Source organism: Rousettus aegyptiacus, unplaced genomic scaffold (assembly GCF_014176215.1).
Source record: "Rousettus aegyptiacus isolate mRouAeg1 unplaced genomic scaffold, mRouAeg1.p scaffold_m13_p_4, whole genome shotgun sequence".
In the NCBI taxonomy this organism is placed as follows: Eukaryota; Metazoa; Chordata; class Mammalia; order Chiroptera; family Pteropodidae; genus Rousettus; species Rousettus aegyptiacus.
In genome coordinates this window covers 6,126,139-6,148,177 of record NW_023416307.1, presented here as the reverse complement: position 1 = coordinate 6,148,177, position 22,039 = coordinate 6,126,139, and the positions used below count along the sequence as shown (strand labels likewise).

At 42.3% G+C, this 22,039-nt stretch overlaps 1 protein-coding gene across 2 annotated transcripts in view; it reads right to left on the bottom strand.

The window, feature by feature from the left end:
* Positions 1–9,434: 9,434 nt before the first annotated feature.
* TMEM50B (transmembrane protein 50B) overlaps positions 9,435–22,039 on the bottom strand; it is a 31,702-nt gene continuing 19,097 nt past the window's right edge. Inside the window, exons 3-7 of one of the 2 annotated variants that reach the window (XM_016162416.2) lie at positions 21,061–21,173; positions 19,727–19,794; positions 16,889–16,981; positions 14,077–14,134; positions 9,435–10,897 (exon numbers count right to left, since the gene is read on the bottom strand). In XM_016162416.2, coding sequence (XP_016017902.1) covers positions 10,852–10,897; positions 14,077–14,134; positions 16,889–16,981; positions 19,727–19,794; positions 21,061–21,173 — 378 coding nt within the window. In that variant the 3' untranslated portion in view covers positions 9,435–10,851. The remainder of the gene's footprint in view (positions 10,898–14,076; positions 14,135–16,888; positions 16,982–19,726; positions 19,795–21,060; positions 21,174–22,039) is intronic. The other variant, XM_016162417.2, reaches the window with a different exon arrangement.

Sequence of the window (22,039 nt, the reverse complement as noted above, 5' to 3'; positions counted from 1 at the left end):
CGTCCATGATGGCAAGAGAGAAAAGGACACCCACCCACGACCTGCACCCAGCAAGTCCTTTTTTGAAGCATCTACTTACCTATCAGGTGTACCTTGAGTCGGGACTGGTTTAGAGAAGAGTTAGTAGCCGGAAATTGTGAGGACCGACCTGGATCATTTAGGAAACTGAAGGTAGAAGAGCTTCCTCTGTGGGGTCATGGGAGGAAGCTCTGTGGGAGGACAGGTGTGCAGCAGACAGAGCAGGTTAAGACTCTGAGCCCGGCAGAAAGTGAGGCAGATCGAGAAAGAAGTTGTGCTTGCAGTAAGCTCATGTGTGCCACCCTGTGTAAAAGGGGGTTATAGATTCTGATAAGGGGGACCAGAATCTGGTAAGGCTGAACTGGGTTCAGGACAGAACCAAACCAGCGTCCTGAGGCAGGAGGTGGCTGTGGTTCAAGCCTAGAGAGAGACCCTTAGTTGTAGGCAACAGCTCAAGTTAGTGACAGACTCGGAGCCTAAGCCCAGGGCCTGCACGATGTCCAGCTGCCAGGATTTCCATGGTTATCGCCTCAGAGGGGGAGGGCCTGATGGAGTCTTGCAACTCCACACATGCTGCCCGCTGCAGGCCCTCGACATCCCAAATCAGCAAACACCCCAAGCAGGTGTGGGGCCGATCTGTTATCCAAGGGGAAAGGACAGGAATTTGGGGGGTAAGATACTCCTTTCTTATAGTATTTCCTAAAAAGGAACAACCCAGTTTTACTTTGTAAAATAAATGCCCAATCAATAGAATTAAAACTTATACTAATTTGGGACTCATCAAGCTAAGTACATAATCATAATATGTTTCAATTGGAAGTGATAACTGTTGCCAGGGACTTTAAACAGACATAACCAGTCGGGAGGGTCTTTGGGAGGAGCTAGAGCTGACGGGAGGAGTTCTCGCACTCTGCGTTATGGGGAGCACTCCAGAGGATGAGCTACACTAGCAGTAGTAGAGTTCTGTGGTTATAACTGCCCCTCTCCTTAACTTCCCCCCCCCCCTTTTAAATACCTCTCCATCTTGGCACACAATGCATTGTGTGCATGTGGCCACATCTGCATGGCTGGAGTGCAATCCTTTACCCCCTCCTCCCGCCACCAATAATTCCTTTTTGGTGACAGAACACCTAGTTGATACTGTTTTCCAGTCGACAAAAGCAATCTTATAAATCATCTATAACAGAGCAAAGGATCCAAGCACCCAATCCAGCCTGCTCCCTGTTTCCTATGGCCTGTAAGCTAACAATAGTTCTTACATCTTTAAATGGTAGAAACAAATCAAGAGTATATGAAATTTAAGTGTGCATAAATACACTGTTAACGGAGCCCAGCGATGCTCATTCTTTATGTATCATCTACGGCTGCTTCTGCACTGCAAGACAGAATAGAGAAGTTGCAACCGAGTCTGCACAGCCACTGCTAGTCACCCTGGTTTATAATCCAATGAATTTTCAAAAGTCCAGTTGGTTCCTTTGAGACTTAGAATATTCCCATGAAATCAACTCAATGGCGAGGTTTCCGAAATCCAATTTAAAACGTACTATCCACCAAAGTGCCACCAGTAGACTTTAAATGGGTAGTATGCATTTCTTCTTTCTACTCTATGTGTTCCAGCCGTTTTCTATGAGAATATTCTTTTACGGTAAAGTAGTAGTACACATTTCAGGTAAGAGGAAAGCGCAACACTCTGGGCCCAAGAGAAACCAATGGGAGGGGCTGAAAACAGGCAGGTTTCCGGATGAGGCGAGATCTTCCCCCTGCCCGCATCCCCACAGCTGGGTTTTTCTTCTAGCAAGTGAAAGTAAAGATTATAATTTGTGACATAAAAATTGTGTATCCCCTCTGTCACGTCACAGCTCTCCACGTAATGCTATAAGTAAAGAATACAACAAATGAGTTCTATTCGATTTATTGAATTAACCAGTCTCTCTCCCCACGAGGTACTTTACAGCAGAGAAACCTGGCAGGTGTCACCTTGAGCAGACAAAGTTAAAATCATCAGCATGAGGGTGGATAATTGCTTGCTGATATGCTGTGCTGAAATCATAACAAGCATTGCTTCTGAGGTATTCCTGCCAAAAACGTATACGTAACCTGAATTTAATCTTGAGGGTACATCAGACAAACCCAAATTGAAGGGCTTTCTATAAAACAATTGGTTTGCATTGGTTTGCATTCTTCAAAAATACCTAGTCATGGAAGACAAAGGCTGAAGAATTATTCCGACATTGACATTAGTAGCCACTAAAGAGATGTGACAATTAAATGCAATGTTTGATCATGGATTGGATCCTGAAACAGGAAACACATATTTTTCTTTCCCATTAAGCAGATTAATGTGGCAGTTGACAAAATTTGAACGAAGTGCTTAGTACTGTGTCAGTGTTAACTTCCTGCTTTTAGTATCTCTTTTGGGGAAATATACACAGAAGTGTTCATGGATAAAGAGGAATCACATCGACAGCACTTTCACTAACAGACTGCAATGTGGTCAAAATGTTAACGTTTGGGAAATCTGAAGGTTATGTAGAAATTCTCTGCGCTATTTTTTTGTAACTTTCCTGTAAGTCTGAAGTTATTTCAAAATAAGAAGTTCATCTCTAAATTTACAACATTTATAACAGGAAGTAAATACATATAACATCACACTGAATCACTTTCTGGCACCTGGAATAGAACAGGTGAGAAAAAGCTCTGTTTTCTTCTTTTCTGAGAGGGCTCTGGTTTTCGGCTGAGGCCTCTGGGGTGGGGCGAAGCCGTATCAAAGATCAGGGTGCTCTCCGCAAAGGCAGCCATCGAGGGTCTGGAAGGCCCGCCCTGCCACACCTACTTGTAGAAATGTAAAATACCCTATTTGCTACAGAAAACAGAATTGCAGGGGCACATGTTGTCTTCAGAAAACCCCGTGTAAAATGGTTTACGCTGTGTTAAAACTGCTACCAAAAAAATAAGCACTGCACGTTTCCGGAGGCCGACTCTTGTTTTCTAAGGTGACACACCACCTTGTGACGAAAGGTGAAAAAGCCATCGGTCGATGGGCGACATGCCTTCAGGCAAAGCCACCAGGTTAAGATAAGAAAGGCTCACATTTACTGGTCACCTGCTGTTTCCAGGCACTAAGCTGGACGCGCTAACTCTCAAACACTTACACACAGGCGGACAGTCTCGGGGTCACCTAGCTAATGGGTGGCAGTGCCAGATTTAGGGCAAAGTAAACCAACCTACACATAAACTCCTAGTCCCCCAAGCATCCCGACTCCAAAGCCGCAAGTGTCTGGTAACCAAGCCCCCGGAAACACTCTTCCTCCTCTCTCCATCCTTACCTTTTCATTCTCCGTGTGAGGCTGGCCACTCACTGGCTTTTTCCCAAGGCCAGCCGCGTCCGCGCCTAAGTTCCCCTCTCCTTTTGCTAATTTCCTGCACGCTTATCTGTTCTTCTAAAGCCACCGGAGCAGCAGTGGCCCCAACTTTTATTTCTCAAAGCGTTTCAGGAGAGACATTTCCGAGTCCCGAGTATGGAAAACACCTCCCTCCTAAAACTCACCATGCACACTTTATAGAAAGCGGGCTTTACCTAGTTCGGCCCAGGGTGTCCCCAGCTTCTTGGACCGCAGCACACTTTTTTCCTAGAGGAACGCCAGTTCTAGAACAGCTGGGGAAATGCCGGCTGGGAGGAGAGCGGGGCTTCGCGTCAGGGAAAACACCTGGGCCGCCGCGGTCCCGGTCCTTGGGCACGTTAACTCGCCTCTCCAGATAAAAGCTCCCACCTCCCAATCATGAGAATGAAATGAGACCGTAGATGGAACTCACGCAGCTCTCGATAAGCGTCAGCTGATGGTGTTGAGCAGAAAAAAAAAAAATAAATAACATTATGAAACAGGGCCCTGAAACTAGAAGACGTAGCTGTGGGGAGTTGGGGGTGGGGAGGGGGGGCGGGCGTCGTGGAATGAGGAAAGAAATGGCGGATCATGGTAGGAATGATGATGAAAAAAATACCAGTCTATTAAAGGAAAACGAGGTCAATAGGAGCTCTTTCGCTCTAGTCGACCTTTATTACTGACTTGCAAGTTCGCCTACGTGCTAAAACATTTATTAATAACTCACTCCCAAATCAATACTCACAGTACTTTGCAGTCCCTTGCAGATACGTGTAGTGATAAGTAATGTGAGTGGCCTGACCCGCACGACCCCAGCCGAGGTGGAGCAAGGTGACACGTCTCATTTCGGCTCTTTCCATGGGCAGGTTAGTGCCAGGCTTGTCACAGCTTCGAGCCTCTGCATGATTTCACCAGCTAAAATGGCCCCCAAGCACAGCGCTGAAGTGCCATCTAGTGTCCCCTAAGTGCAAGAAGGCTGTGACGGGCCTTCCGAGAAAACGCCGAACGTTAGATGCTTCTTTCGGGAATGAATTACAGCGTCGTTTTTGAGCTCGAGGTTAAAGAGTCAACCACATTACACAAGGTGTTTTTAAACAGAAACACACATGAAGCAAGGTTAGGTCTCGATGGTTGAGGAATATGTTTCAGCCAGAGGATCGTGTCAAAAATTTAGCCTCTGTGGTTTTTCATCAGTGGCAGCAACACAAGGAATACATTGAGGATCTTAGAAATAATGTATTTAATTAAAAAAAAAAAAAGAGTGCTCTGATAATATTGGCCTACACACAGATAAACACCAAACACCAAAAGATTCAACGATTCGACAGCCAGTGAATCCGTGTAACAAGGAGATCTCTCTATTAAGGGAATCACATATGTTTTTAAATAATTCGAAAAGATCCTGTCTTTTCTGACTCGTATTACCTATAAGAGTGGATATTAAGATTACCTCTTTTTTTAAAAAAAATGAGGAAACAAACAGGAGGAAATTGATTTGTTCACAATTTAAAAAAAAAAAAACAAATTCACGGCAGAGTCAAGAATAGAAAAAATTGCCATTATTTTCAGTTGGCCTTCGGGATACTCTTTGTTAGCTTTCTTCGCAGTAGCATTTTACAAATCTGAGTAGAATATTTCTCCTTATGGGAACACACAGACTCAGGAAAAAAACCCCGAGACCGCAAACCTACCTCCATAAGTGGAGGGCGGAGAAAGACCAAAGAAAGAGGCTGGTGATTCACAGAGTTTATTTAAGGGACACTTACATGCACACGGGGCGTGTCTGGGGCGGCTGCGAGACGATATGGATCCCCGCACCGCTCGGCAGGCGCCACAGGATTATATAGGGTAAGGCGGGGGTAGTCACGGGTGCTAGTACGTGAATACTGCCAGGTACAGGAGATTACGGCACATGCTTGACCAGGTGGGGACGGCGACCTCTTCCAGGAACCGGCATGGTGCGGGAGGCAGGGGAGCGGCGCTGACGTATGTCAGAATGGACATGGATTATGATCCGACGGCCGCTAAGAGGGGTGCGGTCGGCGATCTCCACTCTGGTCCTGTCCAGCTCCGGCTCGGACAGTCGACTTCTCCTCCGCACTCCGCCCCTGGTGACTGGCTCTTATGATCTCCTGTGCCTTCTTCCTCAAGGTGGCCTGAGCGAGGGGCATCAATAGCATGGAGGCAGCTCACTTAGTCCCCAAGTGACTGCACTTGGAAACACAATCCACAACCACAACACAGACACAAGCAAGAAAAAAAAAACGAATCGCTAGGAACAGTTCCAGTATTCATAGGGGCCCACTGTAAGAAGGCGTGTCCATCAGTGCCCAGCCCGGAACTGGCTGCCACCGGAGCTGCAGAAGTCTGAGGTTGCAAAGACGTTTAGTAAGGGCTTCGACTGGGAGACTTCTCCTTCTAAGTTCACACCCGTTGCCTGATCTTTAGATGTTAACATGGCCACAGCTTTGAAACCTGGCCAGACTGTGCAGACAAAACATGTTGGCTGCAGGGGAGGTGGAGGGTGCTCTCAGATGTAAGGAGATGAGTCAGAGGGGAGTATGCCAGACTAGGACCCCACTTTCTCCCACTTTTTCAATGGTACGCGTCCCACAGGTGCTGAGCGCATTAAAATAACATGATTCCACCTGAGGCTGAGCAGTTCCTCCCCACTCGGGGGCATGAAGTAATTGACCCTTCCTGGCAGATTGTCCCATTGCGGGTTCCGGTACATGGTCACCTTTCCGGGCACAATCGGGCTCGGTGCCCTCATCGTCATGGCCCCATGATCCATGACAAGTGTTGACACTGTCGTTGTGTCCTTTGTTCCCCACAGCTCTACCATTTCGGGTGCCTTAGCCTGAGTTCTTTGGCATATGGGGCAACAGTCCCCATGGGTCGGTCACTTACTGGATTAATGCCCAGGAGGCACTTTGTCCACCCAGCCAACATAGTTTTCCAGTTAGTGACAATCTGTTGTTTAAGGACACAGTTATTTTGTTTGCTTGTTTTACAGATCCAGCTGCCTGTGGGTTATGTGGGAGATGGAACCCCCATTCCCGTACACAGTGCGAGCCCTGTTGCCATCCACTCATCGAGGTGCCCGGACACAGTGCTTAATTTTTCTAGTCCCTTTATGGTAACAGTCTGATTAGCTCACCAGCGTGGGAAGGCTCGAGTTAATCCAGCGGTGCTGTTGACACACACCAGAGCATGTTTGCAGGCCTCACTCAAGGGGCGGGGGCCTGCGTGGTCGATTTGCAGTCCCTTACCAGTTGAGGTCGCAGTGAATGGCCCCGGATTCCCATGGCAGTTGCCTAGGGCGTGGTTTGGGACAGACAGAATAGGATGCCCTACATTAACCAGGTCACTGTATTTTAAAGGCAGCCCTGACTCCCTGGCAACGCGCCATCCTACTCGGGCACTGTGGTGCCCGCTTTTCCGATGCACCCAATTGACAGTGTTCACCAACCGGTCAGTTTCTCAAGGCATCTGCTTCCTGATTACCTGGAGATGCAGATACCCTCTAGGCAGGAACATGGAAGACAAGGAGATCTGCCTTGGACTCTTGTGAGTGAGCCCAAATATCTTTCTATACCTCTTACTCACCCTCCACCCCTCCATGTCCCACTGTTCAAGCCATAAAGTCAGCCCTTTAAAATCGCCCAGCTGTCAGTACGCGGATCATGGAATGATGACCCGCCAGACAGCTCTCATTGCAGCCCACCGGGTTTGTTCCTGTTTCCATCCAGATGGTATCGGTGGACCGTGGATGGATGGCAGTGGTTGTCCAGGTGGACGGATTGCTCTGGCTAGAGCCATCGGTGTACCCGGTTCCAGTCAGAATGTCCCCCTATCCCCCTTGGTAGGGTGAAGGGGCGAACACGCAGATAAGAGCAGGGCCGTAGCAAAATATCTAATTTAGCGGCAATGTTAGGCACAGCTGCGCGAATAGGAGGCACTAACTACCTCACTCAGCTCTCTGGAGTCCATTGTCGCTCTCCGGGAGCCTTCCGGCTTTTTTATAAGTCACGCTGGACCGTGGAGGGCGCTGTGTGCAAGGCACAAAATGACCACACGGTGGCGCCCTTGGATAGTGTCCCCTATTTCCTTGTGTCCTTGCGGCAACCAGTACCGCCCTGTGGCGGAGGTAAACTTAACAGGTTCCCCGTCGGCATTGCCTCTCGGCAGTGACTTAATCGCTCGCACCCGTGGCAGAATTCTCCAACAGGGGTTTGTAGAGTCTGGCCTTGTACGGTATCAATGCCCACCCAGTACGTCCTCCAGGATTGGGTAGATAAGACCTCATGCTGGGGAGCGGGGAAGAGGTAGGGAGGGAGTGCCCAATTTGCAAAACAAGGGGGACCTTTCTAACCATTACATCTGGCCTCCAAGGCCGTCTGTAGCCCTGAGGGGGCGGAAAGCCTTGTAGGGTGACCGTGTGTTACGGCCATTCAGCACCAGCGTCAACCAAAGCAGGCACTTTTTCTGAGAACAACGAATGGTGAGCTCCACATGCAGCCTAAGATCACGCCCCGTGGCTCTCAGCTGAGGGCGATCTTGATCTTTGTCCTATATTGGGGGCGGCAGTGGGGGAGGCACCAACCAGAGCAGGATAAAATCCCAGCTGACCTCTGTCACCCGCAGAACGTCCGCTGCGGGAGCGAGCGGATGGCGTAGGCGAAATCGGGGCCCCGGCTTTCCAGGCTCCCCTCCCTGCACCAGCACCGCCTTAGGCCGGCGACCGATCTTGGCTCTGGGGACGCCTGCGGCACCCAGATCACACCACACTGACTTTCGGTGTGTGTGTGCGGGGGGGAGGCCCTCGCAGGCTTTCTTTCCTGCCGCATTGATTCCCTTTTCCTTTCCTCTGTCCCAGTTCCTTATCTGTCCTATGGCTCAGACACACTCTCGAGAAGAGCTGGTTTCCCTTAGATCTGCAATAGCCCAACATCAAAACGTCCTGCCCCCCCAACCCCCACCCACGCCATGGGGCTTCGTATGGAAATAAGCATCCGGTACCAGGTACTGTTTGCAAAATCTTTGCTTTCATTCCTGCTGGAAAAGTAGCCTGAGCAGGTCCCTAGAGCAATGGGGCATAGATTGCTATGCACATACCCCGCTAAGTAACTGCTGTACTTCTTTCTCCATGTCCTAACCCTGGCCTCCGCCTCTAGCGGGGCTTCGGTGGGTAGGCAAACCTCCCAGAAGCGGGCTGGCCTACAGCTGCGGCCCTGCACTTCCCCTCCTTGCCGCAGTGTGTCATGTGTAGATCCTCAAACAAGTGCATGAGGCCAGCTTGCATTTTCGGTACCCACACGGCGGTCTATATGCATCTAATGTTAGGGGCCACTCCTTCCCACAGAGAGAGAAGTGGACGGCCAACCTGCAGTTTCCCCTGTGGATGCCTCTTTCCTGAGGCCCATTTCTTCAGTCTCTTGGCTGACTCAGCAACTATTACAACGCAAGACCCAGGGCAAAGCCCCCGAGACTGAAAACCTACCTCCATGAGTGGAGGGCAGGGGAAAACCAAAGAAAGAGGCTGGCCACTCCGGTCTGGTGAGTTTATTTAAAGGAAATTTACCTGCACACGAGGCATGTCTGGGGCGGCTGTGAGACATATGGATCCCCACACTGCTTGACAGGTGCCGAAGACTTACACAGGGTAAAGGGGGTGTAGTCACAGGAGCTAGGACGTGAATGCTACCAGGTATGAGAGATTACGTCACGTGCTTGACCAGTCAGGACAAGGGCCTGTTCCAGGAACCAGCCTGGCATGGGAGGCAGGGGAGCGGTGCTGATGTATGTCAGAATAAACATCGATTATGATCCGACAGCCGCTAAGGGGGGTGGGGCGGGTGCAGTCAGTGATCTCCACTCCGGCCCGTCCAGCCACGTCACGGACGGTCTCTCCTCCACACTCCTTATTTTATAAAAATAAATGCCTCTTTGACTGGGTCTACTTGAATAACTGAAAAATGAACAGCAAACGGATTTTCATGGTTCAATATCTCAAACAGATTGAACAATATTAGAATGTGTTAGAAGTAATTATTTATTGCAGCAAGAGAATGAAAACAAGTAATAAGTCTTACAATGTGTTGGAAGCAAGACAAAGTTTACTGACATTTTGAGGAAAACAGCAACAAAGAAAGAATTAAACGAGATGGCATCTAGACAAAGGCACAATGTCCACAACTGCTTCATACTCTGTGCACTGTAAATCCTCTCGAGGAGAGAAGATAAGCTAAATAAGGCTCGTGTTAGAAGCTGCATATAAGACCACTGATACTGTCTTACAACAAAAGGCTCTATAAGATCCCTCTGGGGGGAAACAGTGCAACGTAAAACCTGTATAACAAAGGAAAGCAACAGTAGCGATAAAGACCCAAATACCCACTCGAAATCTCTCATAGGAATATACACAGTGCAAATACAGTGTTTTGAACTCAGCAAAAGAAGTTGACTGGACTATGCACTTTCAGATTAAAGATATATTTTACAGGAAGAGTCGCCCAGAGCTTGAGAGCTGGAGCGAAAAGAGACTTGCAGTTGGTAGCTAATGGATGAAACACCTAAATTTTCACTCAGTCATAATAATTCCCTTTAGGAAGAAGTGCTTTGTCTTGAAACTAATTATTCCGTTCTTTGTTATATGGTTCATGCTTTTAAACTGTAGTTGTCTCAAACTTGCTTGATGTTTAATTTTGTAATGTCGGATAATGGTAGGCTGTCAAAAGAGAACCCCAGTAGATAGATCACTTAAGCTGCTTTTATAAGAAGCATGGGGCTGAGCTGCCTTACAGTCTTTTCACAGTAACCATATAAAGCTGAGCTTATCTGACCATGTATTTCCCCTTTTCAAATAAAGTCATAGTAAGAACTAACTGTTTTTAAGACAGGCTTTAGAACTAATCTTTCAAGCATTAAAAAAAAAAAATCTTCATATAAAAGTCCACTTCTTTATTACACAAGAACAAATATTTTTCCTTTTAAAAAAATCTCATTTTTTTTAAGCCAAAATAAATCACAACTTGCTGAAATACCTTTTTTTTAAAATGGCTCAGTGCTTATTTCAGATATTTGGAGCTACATTTTTTTTGCACATCTTCGGAAATTAGAGATACTGAAACAAAATAGTTAACTCTACAATGACATGATGACAGACCCTGGCTCAGGAAACAGATCGAGCTTTAAGTCTTCACAAACCAAAGACTGATGCTCATCATCCCACCTGTACAGTCTTACATTATGTACATATTAACAATCTATTCATTAAACAAAAGGACAGAAATGTCACAAAACTATTTCAAAACCTAGAGCATAAAAGGTTAAAGAAACAAATATTTAATGTACAGTCTATTCCATTTGGCAATGTATAACTATATTGAAAGATAAAAACTTATCTACAAATTGAATATAACAAAAGGAAAATGTGATTTAAGACGTGATCTCAGGTCCATAGCTCTTCGGTTCTTCCAAATTTGTAGATCAGAGTGCTATAAAGATATTAAAATAAATCATGAGGAGGAAAAAAACACGTGGAACAAGCCACAGAAAATTTGTTTTCTAACTATGCTTTCACAGATCCCTCACTGATCCCGTTGCAACAATTTCTAAATTAAACATTGTGGTGGTGTTGATCTAAATTTGCTTTTTTTTGTAGAGCGGTTTGTTGACCTTGATGGCTGAGCTTAATTAAATATTCTTCCTTAATGCCCAGAAAATTATTAGATAGGAAACTCGTAAGGAAAAGGAGGCTTTCTCATAGGGGCAAGCATTCTATGGTATCTGAGCTATAGTAGCTGAAGCGCCTTAAAACACACCCTGCTACAATTCTCTGTTCATTTAGCACATAATTATTGTACACTGAGTACTGGGTAAGTGCTAGTAATGTGATTATGAGTCAGAACGAGACAAATGTGCTCACGAATGAAGCTAAGAGTAGTGAGGGAGACAATCAAATCTCAACTGTAAAAAAAAAAAAAAAAAATGCTGTGCAGGTGAGGTACACGGCACCAAGAGACCGCAGTAGAAGGCTCTGACCTAGTGAGAGAGGTCGAGGTTTTCCCGAGGAGGTGGCTGGTGCCTGGACTGAGGTCTAAAACAGAGTGGGAATTATCTCAGCAAAGTACAGGGGGCAAGAGGGAGAGGAGCAGAGAGGTGGGACACTGTGGGACGGTGAGCTGAGCGGGCACACCGATGTGCTGGGTGAGAAATGTCAGCCACCTAGGAGGGGATAAGTAGGAGGCTGGGTACATGGTTTAGACGTGGGGAGAGACATCTGTGACTCATCGGCATGTAGAATAACTGGAGTCCTAAGCATAAAGGAGCTCGCCTAGACAGAGAAAAGGAGCGAGCAGAGAAGAGAATGCCTGGAACAGAGCCTTAAGAAACTTCAGCAATTAGTGGCCGGGGGTGGAGGGTAAGCTTTCAAAGGAAACAGAGGAAGAGCAGCCAGACAGGAGGAGCTGCGTCCGGTGCGCAGAACGGGCCCAGCGCACCGGGTGCACTCAGCCAGCCACGGACCTCGCCAGCCTCTGGGCAGAGCACAGAGCTCATGCAGCGGTCACTGCCCCGTGAGCACGGGCCTTTATGTGTACATTCGAGGTTCTGTCCCTCCAAATGTCATTGATGTGGACTCACCTACCACTACATGAAGCTGAATTCAGATTTAAATTTGCTCTCTAAACAGTGCCTAACATGTCTTCATGAAAACTTACTGTGTCGCCAGAAGGCTGTTAGTCACATGTCAAGAAATATAATCACAAGATAGCAGAAAACAGTCAAACATCTTCCATAGGCACGAGTGTCCAGGCCATGGTGTAATACAGGGACCCAGGCGGAGCACGGCAGTCTCCCTGAGTTGAGGACGCGGAGTTGAGAGTTCAGGGATGCCAAAGCAGCTACAGTTTTTAGGCAGAGTACAGACAGCTACAGAGAAAGGGCACTGGAGAGGTATGTAGGGGGTTCTCCTTGAGCCTTCTGCTGACTGTCGATCAGCAGATGCATATGAGGAAAATATCCAAGAAAAGGAAAGAACATACCCAAGACCCAAAGGAGAGAACAATTCCCAGAGCTCTCACAGGGCCGGGAGGACCTCATAATGTCATAAACGGAGTGGGAAGTCACAGAACTCATGAGCATCAGGAAGAATACTCAGGCTATTGTCTTAGTACAGGGTACAAATCAGATTGGTGCCAGACTGAAGCTGCGTAGCCCTACCTAACAAAGCTTAAAAGCAAAACTCGAAAGGATCAAACTGTTTCCAAGGAACCTAACTGCATCCAGAAGAAAGCTCAAAAAATTTTAAAGAATTACCAAAAGGCCAGCTCCCAACCACCTGCATGCAAAGAAGCAAACAAGGGAAAAGAGAGCCAAAATGAAAATAAAACAGAAATCAACAGGAACAGACACAATTAGACGAGGACACTGAAATAGTAGAGGTAGAGGAGGTGGGAGGTAGAGGAAAGCATGAGCGTGTTAAGGAGAGATGTAGAAAGCATAAAAAAAAAAGAGGAAAAAAAGACAAATCAAGCTAATAGAGATGAAAGATATAACGTCTGAGATGACATTGGATGGGAGGAATTATAGATTAGACATTGAGGAAGTAGAGATTAGTGAACTTAAATATACAACAATAGAAACTATCCCAACTAAAACAGAGAGAAAGCAGAAACAAAAAAAGAACTATACACTGGTGAGCTATGGGATGACTTCAAGCAGCCTAATATACATGTAATTGGAATCCCAGGAGGGCAAAGTGGACAGAAAAAGTATTTGAAAAAATAATGGCTGAAAAGATTCCAAATTTTATGAAAACTATAAACTCAATGAACCCCAAGAAGAAGAAATATGAAGAAAATGACACCCTGGCATATCATAAATTGCTTAAAACCTGTGACAAAAGCAAAGAAGGCATAGCTCTTAATGACTGAGAGGAGGCAGGTTATATTTTTATAAATAGATGCCTAAAATACCTATTTTAACACTAAAAGACGTCCATCCTGAAAAGCATAGGCTACTGGCTTTACTTTGGGGGACTTTAGAAGACAGCTTCTAAAAAATACTTTTAATATCATTTTATGTTAATATTTACTTTACCTGAAAAACTTAATTTAAAAAACCCAACTGCCCTATCAGGTTTTGTATAAGACACTCACAGCATGTACTATTCTAATTCCTTCCTTTCCTTCCTTTTCTTCCTTTCTCTCCCTCCCTCTCTCCATCCCTTCCTCCCTCTCTTCATTCCTTTCCAATAAAGATACCCAATATGGATTTGTTTGTTTGTTTAACAAAACACAGGCTATGAAAACAGCAACCTGGTTCAAATACCAGGTCTGCATGTACTAGCTAGATGTCCTTAAGTAAACTCTGGGCCTTATTTCTTCATCTACTAAATGGGAACACCACCTGGTTTATATATTTAAGATAATTAAATGGGAATTAAATGGTAACATATAGCATCCAGCTGAGGTCTTAGCCCATAGCAAGCCCCCTAATTAAATGGCTTATGTATACTCTTATGTATAAGAGTATTTTCACCTTTTAAAAGAAGATCTACATACTGAGACTAATCCAAGGGGTTTATACATGTTCCATTGCACATGCTGCCCTTATAATAAAGATGACATGTCTGTAAATACTCTAGGTGTGGTTAAGAAATGAGACAACTTACCTAAAAAATATAAGTGCATTTTGAAAAAACACAGCTAGTCCTGGATAAACGTCAATATCTGCACATATAAAGTAAAACGGAAGATTACGAAAGGCAATTGCCAGTAACAGAGCGTATGTGCCATTCATAACATGCTGTGTATATTAAAACAATACCGCTATTATTTCTTAACTCTAAGAAATCTATAATGAAACTGAAATAAAAAAAATGCCAATCTCATTTACCCAAAACAAAGGATTGCTCTTACTCTGGATAAAAGGCAATGGGCTTATTAGGTTTTCTTTTTGTCTAAAGTAACTCTTACTGTTCTAGCTGGATCAAGACTGCTGGGGAAGCAGCAGCTCATCTCCTTACTTCTGATGGCCAAAATAGAAATACGAAATGTTAGAAAGATACAAAAGAAATTCCTGATGATTTAATAGACGGTTCATTTTTTTTTTTTTTTCATAAATTCAGGAGTTTTATTCCACGAACCTGACGGATAGGAAAAGGGTCATTATAATTCATCATCATGCTGTCAGTGAATTTCTTTTGGAGGAAATTTCTTTTCATGGGAAGAGAAAAGAAAAAACTGGAAATGACTTACATTTTTTGTGAATATTTAATTTTTATAAAACTACAAGTATTAATTAAAAATTCTCAAAAGGATAAAAAAACATTGTTTTTACCTTTTGATATAGCAAACAAGACAGCAGCATGGTTAAGAGCCTCAAGTTGGAGTCAGATTCCTGGATTTGAATCCCAACTGTACCACTGCCTAAATGTATGTCCATGGGCAAATTCCTTAACCTCATCATGCCTTAGTTTCCTGTTCTGTAAAATGCACATTATAACAGCACCTCCCCCACAGAGCGTGAGAAATGCTTAGAGCAGTACCTGGCCCATGAAGTGCTATTTAAATTATATAGCTATCATGATTATTAATAGTTTAAGAAAATCTGTACAGTAAAAGACTTGAAATATGTGTTAGAAATGCTCTCTGAAGTAAAAGCATATCCCATTAACAGAAGAGTATATTTAATGAGCAATGCTGTAAAAATAAGAAGCCGAGGTCCATAATCGAGAAACTGCTCAATATGCACGAGTTCTTTAAAGATTAACACACAACCAATCACCCCACAACCTTTATAAACTGAGTACTTCCCTACACACCTTTCAGGAACGATAACTGACTACTATTTTCCTAAAAGAAACTGGAAAGTTTCATGTGTTGTTTCAAGTAACTAGGTAGACTTTCCAAGAAAATCAGTAACAGTAACCCACCCTTCTTAGAGTCAGAGATAAAATGAGCTTAAAATGCACTTCCTATATGTCCTGTGTGTATGAAATACGCAAATCTACAAAGTCAAAAAGTAGGTTAGTGGTTGCCTAGGGCTGGTGGAGACAGGAAATGGGGAGTGACTGCTAATGGGTTTCTTTTTGGGGTGATAAAAAAAGTTCTAAAATTGGACCGTGGTGATGGTAGCACAACTCTGCGCTAAAAACACTGAACTGTAGGGTTTAAATGGGTGAATTACATGATAAGCAAATTACATCTCAATAAAGTTGTTTTTAAAAAAGCCTTTTACATGAGCTGCATACTAGAACTGGATGCTCCATTAGCATTTTTAATTAACTATAATAATGCATCTTAGATACATTTGATGAGCAGTATTATTTAAACATTAGTCAACCACTGTCCTCTTGTACTGACATATTCTGTGCCAAGTGAAGACAAAGGTTTTCAAAGACCTGATACTGATCAAAGTATAAGACTTAAGGGAATCTATCAAGATTATTAAAAGGTCAGCCGTGGGTCATGACAAGGAGATGTGACAGTTGAACAGAGTGATAAAGAAATCCCAGAGATAGAGGGGTCAGGAAATGAATAAGCTGTGCTGAAACTGACTCCTGCCTTTGGAGGGAGGGAGGGAGCCAATGAAACAGGTTCTTCCGATGCTTCCAGAGACACAGGCTCAGATGGGGTCCTGCCTTCCAACCGCATCCCGGATGAAAAGCTATGGTGCCTGGAAGAGCTAGAAAACTCAGAATGGGTTCTAAGAGCTCACTCTACTGCACAACAGTTTCTGCATGAAGACTACACACACATCTTCAGTCCTGCCTTAAAAAACTCCCCTTGGACCTCTGACTGAAAAACTACAGGCTGGTGTTAGAGAGAAGAGGTATTGATGGAAAGAAAGATATTGCAGTCCACAGCCCCTTATCTGAAATCCTTGGGGCAAGGTAGATTTTGGAACTCAGAATTTTTCAGATTTAAGAATGGTAGACAGGGTATAAATACTACATAACAAACCCAGTGAAGTAGGGACCAGCATCCTACAATCAAATACAACCACATTCCTGTAAGGAAACATTTGAAGATTTATTAAATGGAATAAAGACTATAATGAGCTCCATATCAATTTAGGTCAGGTATTGCTGCCAAACTGGTAATGAAAAAACTAACTTTTAGCACTGTGTAGATTTCACAGTTCTGGATAAGGGACTAACACTATTACCACCACGACCCTCGGTAAATGGGCCTCTAGCATAGAGCCTGGCTGTCCAGGGTAAGGAAGGAGATCAGAAACTTTCGAGATGGTTACGAGTTACAGTCTTATCAGCGGCTTGTATCCTAATCAGGCTATCCCATTGCAATCATCGGCCCCACTAAGAAGTTTTATTCAGCAACATGTGTACCTTCACGCAGAGTCATATTTCCAAGCTGAGTAATTAAACTAAATTTTATTCCAGGTGGAGTTAACAAACTAAGCCAAATATAAAAGACCTATCTGAATCTCCCCTATGAAATAAAGGAGGAATGAATACTTACTTTGGGTAACATAGGCACCAAAAAGAATCCACATGGAAGCAATGAGTGACCCAAACATCAACATGAAACCAATGAAGAGCCAAACTCGAGCACCTGTGGGAAGAACAGACTTTATGATTTTGCTCATTTCTGCAACTCTATGTCTTAGGAACACATAACACCAGAAACCCTGTTAACCTGACACATGTTTGGCAAGGATAGTCACAGGTTTACATATGCCTACTGGAACAGTTAACTGAATGAAGATTTCTAAACAACTAAAAGGGAAAGAGAAAAAGGGAAAGTTACTTTTCTACTGGCTAGAGAAACTAATAGCTGAATAAACTCAATGAGGCAAGTTTCATAAGTGATTGTTTGACTAAATTGATTAATTAAACTCTAACTGAAATTTTACCCTGTTGCATATATATTATCAAAGCAATTGCTCTATTAGAAGTAGCAAATGTATTTCAGATAGCCATTACCACATTGAAATAAGATACTGAAAATGAATAAAGACCAATGTGTCTCCTTTTCATGTTAAAACCATGCTATTACGCAACATGGTGCAACACCTGAGCATGCCTAAAAGACAGTTTGTCCTTAATTTTTGAAGCACTAGACAGAACTTGCACTATATGTACCACATGTAAATACATATAAACTATACGTATAACTTGAATTATAAATTTTAATTAGGTAGGGAATAGTCATGGAATAAAATGTAATACCTTAGGGTAAAAAGTATGGACTTTGAGACCAGAGAGACCCAAGGCAAATACAAGTTCTACTTGTAAGCTAAAAACTTTGGGTAAGGTACAGTGAAATCTCCTACAGAGAATAGTTAATAGTAACATAATCCACAGCCACGGGAATATTCTTAAAAGAAAAACAGACAATTATTGTGTGCTCTATGCACAAAAGTTTCACTTGCTGATACATGCTTTCTTATTCTTTACTCTTCCTCATTCCTGACACTACCTGCCGAGGGTGGGGCACAACACATGTATGTGCACGCACACACGCAGTGCACTTCTAACTTAGGTTTGTCTGTCATTTGTCACTATTCCCCTCCTCCCCAGTTCTTAAAGGATCCCAATGGAAGTGAAGTCATAAAATGTGCATCAGCATTTAAAGCATCGGGTAGAAAAGAAAGCTTATTTGTCCCCCTGTAACTGGCTCATTTCACTTAGCATAATGTCCTCCAGGTTCATCCATGTTGTTGCATGTGGCAGGAGTTCCTTTTTAAAACAAACACAATTCCCCTGATATGAGGTATCTAAAGTAGTCAAACTCATAGAAACAGAGTAGAAAAGCGGTTGCCGGGAGCTGGGGAGGGGGAAATGGCGGCTGCCTGTTCAGCGGGTGCAGTTTCTGCCAGACAAGATGAACACGAGCTCCAGAGATGGCCGTGCACCATGCCGACAGTTAGCAGCGCTGTATCACGCGCTTAAAATTTCACTGAGAGAGTAGACTTCATGCTAGGCGTTCTTACCACCAGAAACATTTTAAATTAAACTCTTTTTTAAAAAACCTAAGCTCTTCACAGCGTCATTTGGTTTAAAATGTCATACTTTATGATTCCACTCATATGAAATTCTAGAAAGGGCAAAACTACAGGGATAGAATGCAGATCAGTAGTGGCCAGGAGGTTAGGGGAAGAGGATTAATTACACAGGGGTATGAGGGAACTTTCCGGAATAATGAAAGTGTTCTATAACATGACTATAGTGGCAGTTACACAACTGTATACAATTGTCAAAACTAATCAAACTTGTACACTTTAAGTTGGCGAATTTTATTTTATAGTCTATATAAATTATGCCCAATCAAGTCGACAAAAAAATAAATATATATTACTGTATCAGACAAAGACACCAAATGGCTCTCACGTGGAAACGAGCATATCATGGTGGCAAAACACGTGGGCCCTGGAGCCAGACTGTCAGTGTTCACATCCTGGCTCCACCACTGACTTGCTCTGTGACTCTAGACAGGTTGTTTAATCTCTGTGTGTCTAAGCTCCTTCCTCTAAAACTGAGGGCAATACGAGCACTTACCTTATAGGAATACCGTGACTATTAAATAAGTTTATATGTGTAAAGCATTCAGGACAGTCTCTGGTACACTCTATTCTACAAGTATTTGCTATTATTCTTCATCATCCTTCAAAATTCCTCTGCCACCTACTTCAAATTTTCAAGAATAACCAGAAATCACCCTCTGTAGTCCTTAAAGGTTGGAAATAAGTCTATGTTTTTTTCCATACAGCATGGAAATCCCACTAAAAACAAACTCCTGGATTTTAATAGACTGTATTATAACCTGAATCAAAGGAATATACTATTGGATGACAATTCAAAAGAATTCAACCTCCAAAAAAAATTATTTATATGTAGACAAACAGCATGTTCTTCTAAAACGATTTTGCTGCAGTGTGTGGGTGGTGATCAGAACTGAATGTGAAAAACACAGTAGGCCTAGGTCTGATTTCCTAATGTGCCCATGCTTCGCTGTTGGTAATCATGACACCACCTCATAAGAATATTACTGGTCAACATTTGGGATAAGAATAATCCACTGGATGAGTAACCTGGAGTCCATGATCCATTGACTTTGAATAGTAACATTTTATCCGTATACTATGGGCAGCATAACATGACAAAAATAGTAACTTCTGAAAGTAACTTGAATCGTCTATAAGATTTAAATAATACTTAAAACTTTTTCAAAAAGTTAATAGAAAATTATTCCACATAACCATTACCAGTCCTAATTAAAGACTCACTAGAGGCTCTGTTTTTCTGCTGAGAAATCCCTCTTTCACCATCATACATTAACAACTCCAAGTGCCTTTACCTGTTCTTCCTAAACAGCCGCTTTCGTAGCTGTCACCTCTCACCTGAGCGTTGGACACAGCATTTATCCTAGAACAATACAAAATCATCTGATAAGCTTTCGTGATGCTAAAGTGTTCACCAATATTTACTTATCATTTCAATGGAAAATATTTCCTAACTAAAACCAATATCTGAAAAACTGAACATGCCTTTTAACGTAACAACCTAGTGGATACAAATGTCACATTGATCTTTTTATTCCTAAAGCACACCTAGAAAACACCCTTAAGAGATTAGCATTAGTTGTCTCCAGAGATTATGAAAGAGGGACCATTTTTCTGATTTCTTTGCCTATTTTATATTTATACATGAATGACTCGGTGTGCATTTTCTCATTTTAAGGTTCGCATTGTATCAAAAATTTAAAAGTCAAGTGGTTTTCTCTGATACATTTCTCAAACTCTGAGAATGTTTGGTCTATGTTTAATAAATAGGCCCACTTTATTCAGCGTCTCTTTCCATTTTTGTTAGAGCAAGGTACATTTGTAGCAGGAATTCCCTTTTCTAAGCACCCTGAATGAATATAAGTAATTCCAATTTCTATAATTTTGACTTTAAAAAAAATTCCTGCCAGTATAAGGAAATTATATAATCTAACATTTAAGAGTTTTTAATTATTAAAAGACACCCATGAAAAGCTTTCAAATTGTTTGACAAAGTGAGACAACGAATAAATCCAAAAATGATTTAATAAAAAAGAAAAGCCATTTCTTTCTCATTTGATACCAATCTAGCCCTCACCATCCCACCTCCAAATACTGGCAAACATAGTCAAGACACATTAAAAAAAAAAAAAAAAATGATACTCCATGGTAAAAGTTTAGTACTTAAGGATGATTAACTACTAAAAAATCTAGAAATATAACATATTTCATGAAATCTAAGATGCCACTTATTTTTTAGAGGCATCATTATTTTTTAACTTGCCAAGAAAGAAATAATGTTATCAACTGTAATTATAACATACCACTGACTATAAAAAGCACTTCATATGCAGAGTAGTTAAAATGTAAGAAATAATCTTAGAACTGATAAAATACAGTAATTTACCAGTTTAACAAAATATAAGGAGAAAAATTACATGATAATCTTTACAGATGCTAAAAAGATATCTTACTAAATTCAACACTAATTCCTGATTTCAAAACAATCTTCATAAAATGGGAATTTATCATGTTAAAGAATATATTACTTAAATTAAAATTTTATTCCAGATAGCAGAGAGTGTTAAACTTTAAGAAAAAAATATTTTTAGAAAAATCATCTTGAATTGAGAATTACCGTCATACTTACATGAAAAAAGCCAACGTGGAAAATACACCACATGTGTGAAAGGCATGGTTCAACTGTTCTGGCTTAGGATATACCACGGCTGCATCAATCATTATCCACCAACCGGTAAAAAACTTGAGAAAGAATCCAAGTCATTAAAATAACACTAATATTTTAGATTAGCATCACACCTGCTCTTAAACATTCCTCTTCTTCTACAGACCACATAAATGAAACATAAAATATATCTAGTTTGAACTTTGGATGTTGAAATATGAAAAATAAGAATCCTTGTTTACTTATCCTTTATAGCATATGAGGTGAACCTAACCGTGTACAATTCTGAAGTTCTCTTAGTGCAAAAAGAAAAATGAATTTCAGGGAATGAATTATATACTTCTTTCATACACCATAATAATTGTTTGCAACCAAAGCTCTCTTAACTAACTTCCAACTAACCAGCTCCCTGATTACCTGATGTATTTTATTCTAAAGAACATTCCTTTTTAATATGCCCATGTACTTTTCCTTCCAAAAATGAGCTGGATGCTTAGCAAGAGTCAGTTCTCATGCCTCCGAAACTATTTAAGCCTGCTACAGTATTAATTGCATAATCTGATTAGATACTATATAACTGACTAAACATGAGTTTGTAAAACATAATGTTTCTACATAAACTAACTGAATAGACTTAAAGCAGACAAGCTGTTAAAGAATTTCATAGACAAATTAAGTGGAGGTGAGATGACCATAAAGACCAAGAAAAACTCAGAAATATCCAAAAGAATTCGGTATGCAGATTGCTTTGCAATTATCTTTAGTTCCTGCTGTTTTACTTTTTCTCTATTGGACTTCAGGTATAAAACCATAGACTAAAAGAGATGAATTTTTAAAATGTAATAGATACTGAAATTTGCTTCAAAAAATTCAATAGGGTTAGGGAGTGGCTAGTTGATAGAATGCTAAAGCAAGATTGATTACAATTTGATTTTTGTCAAGT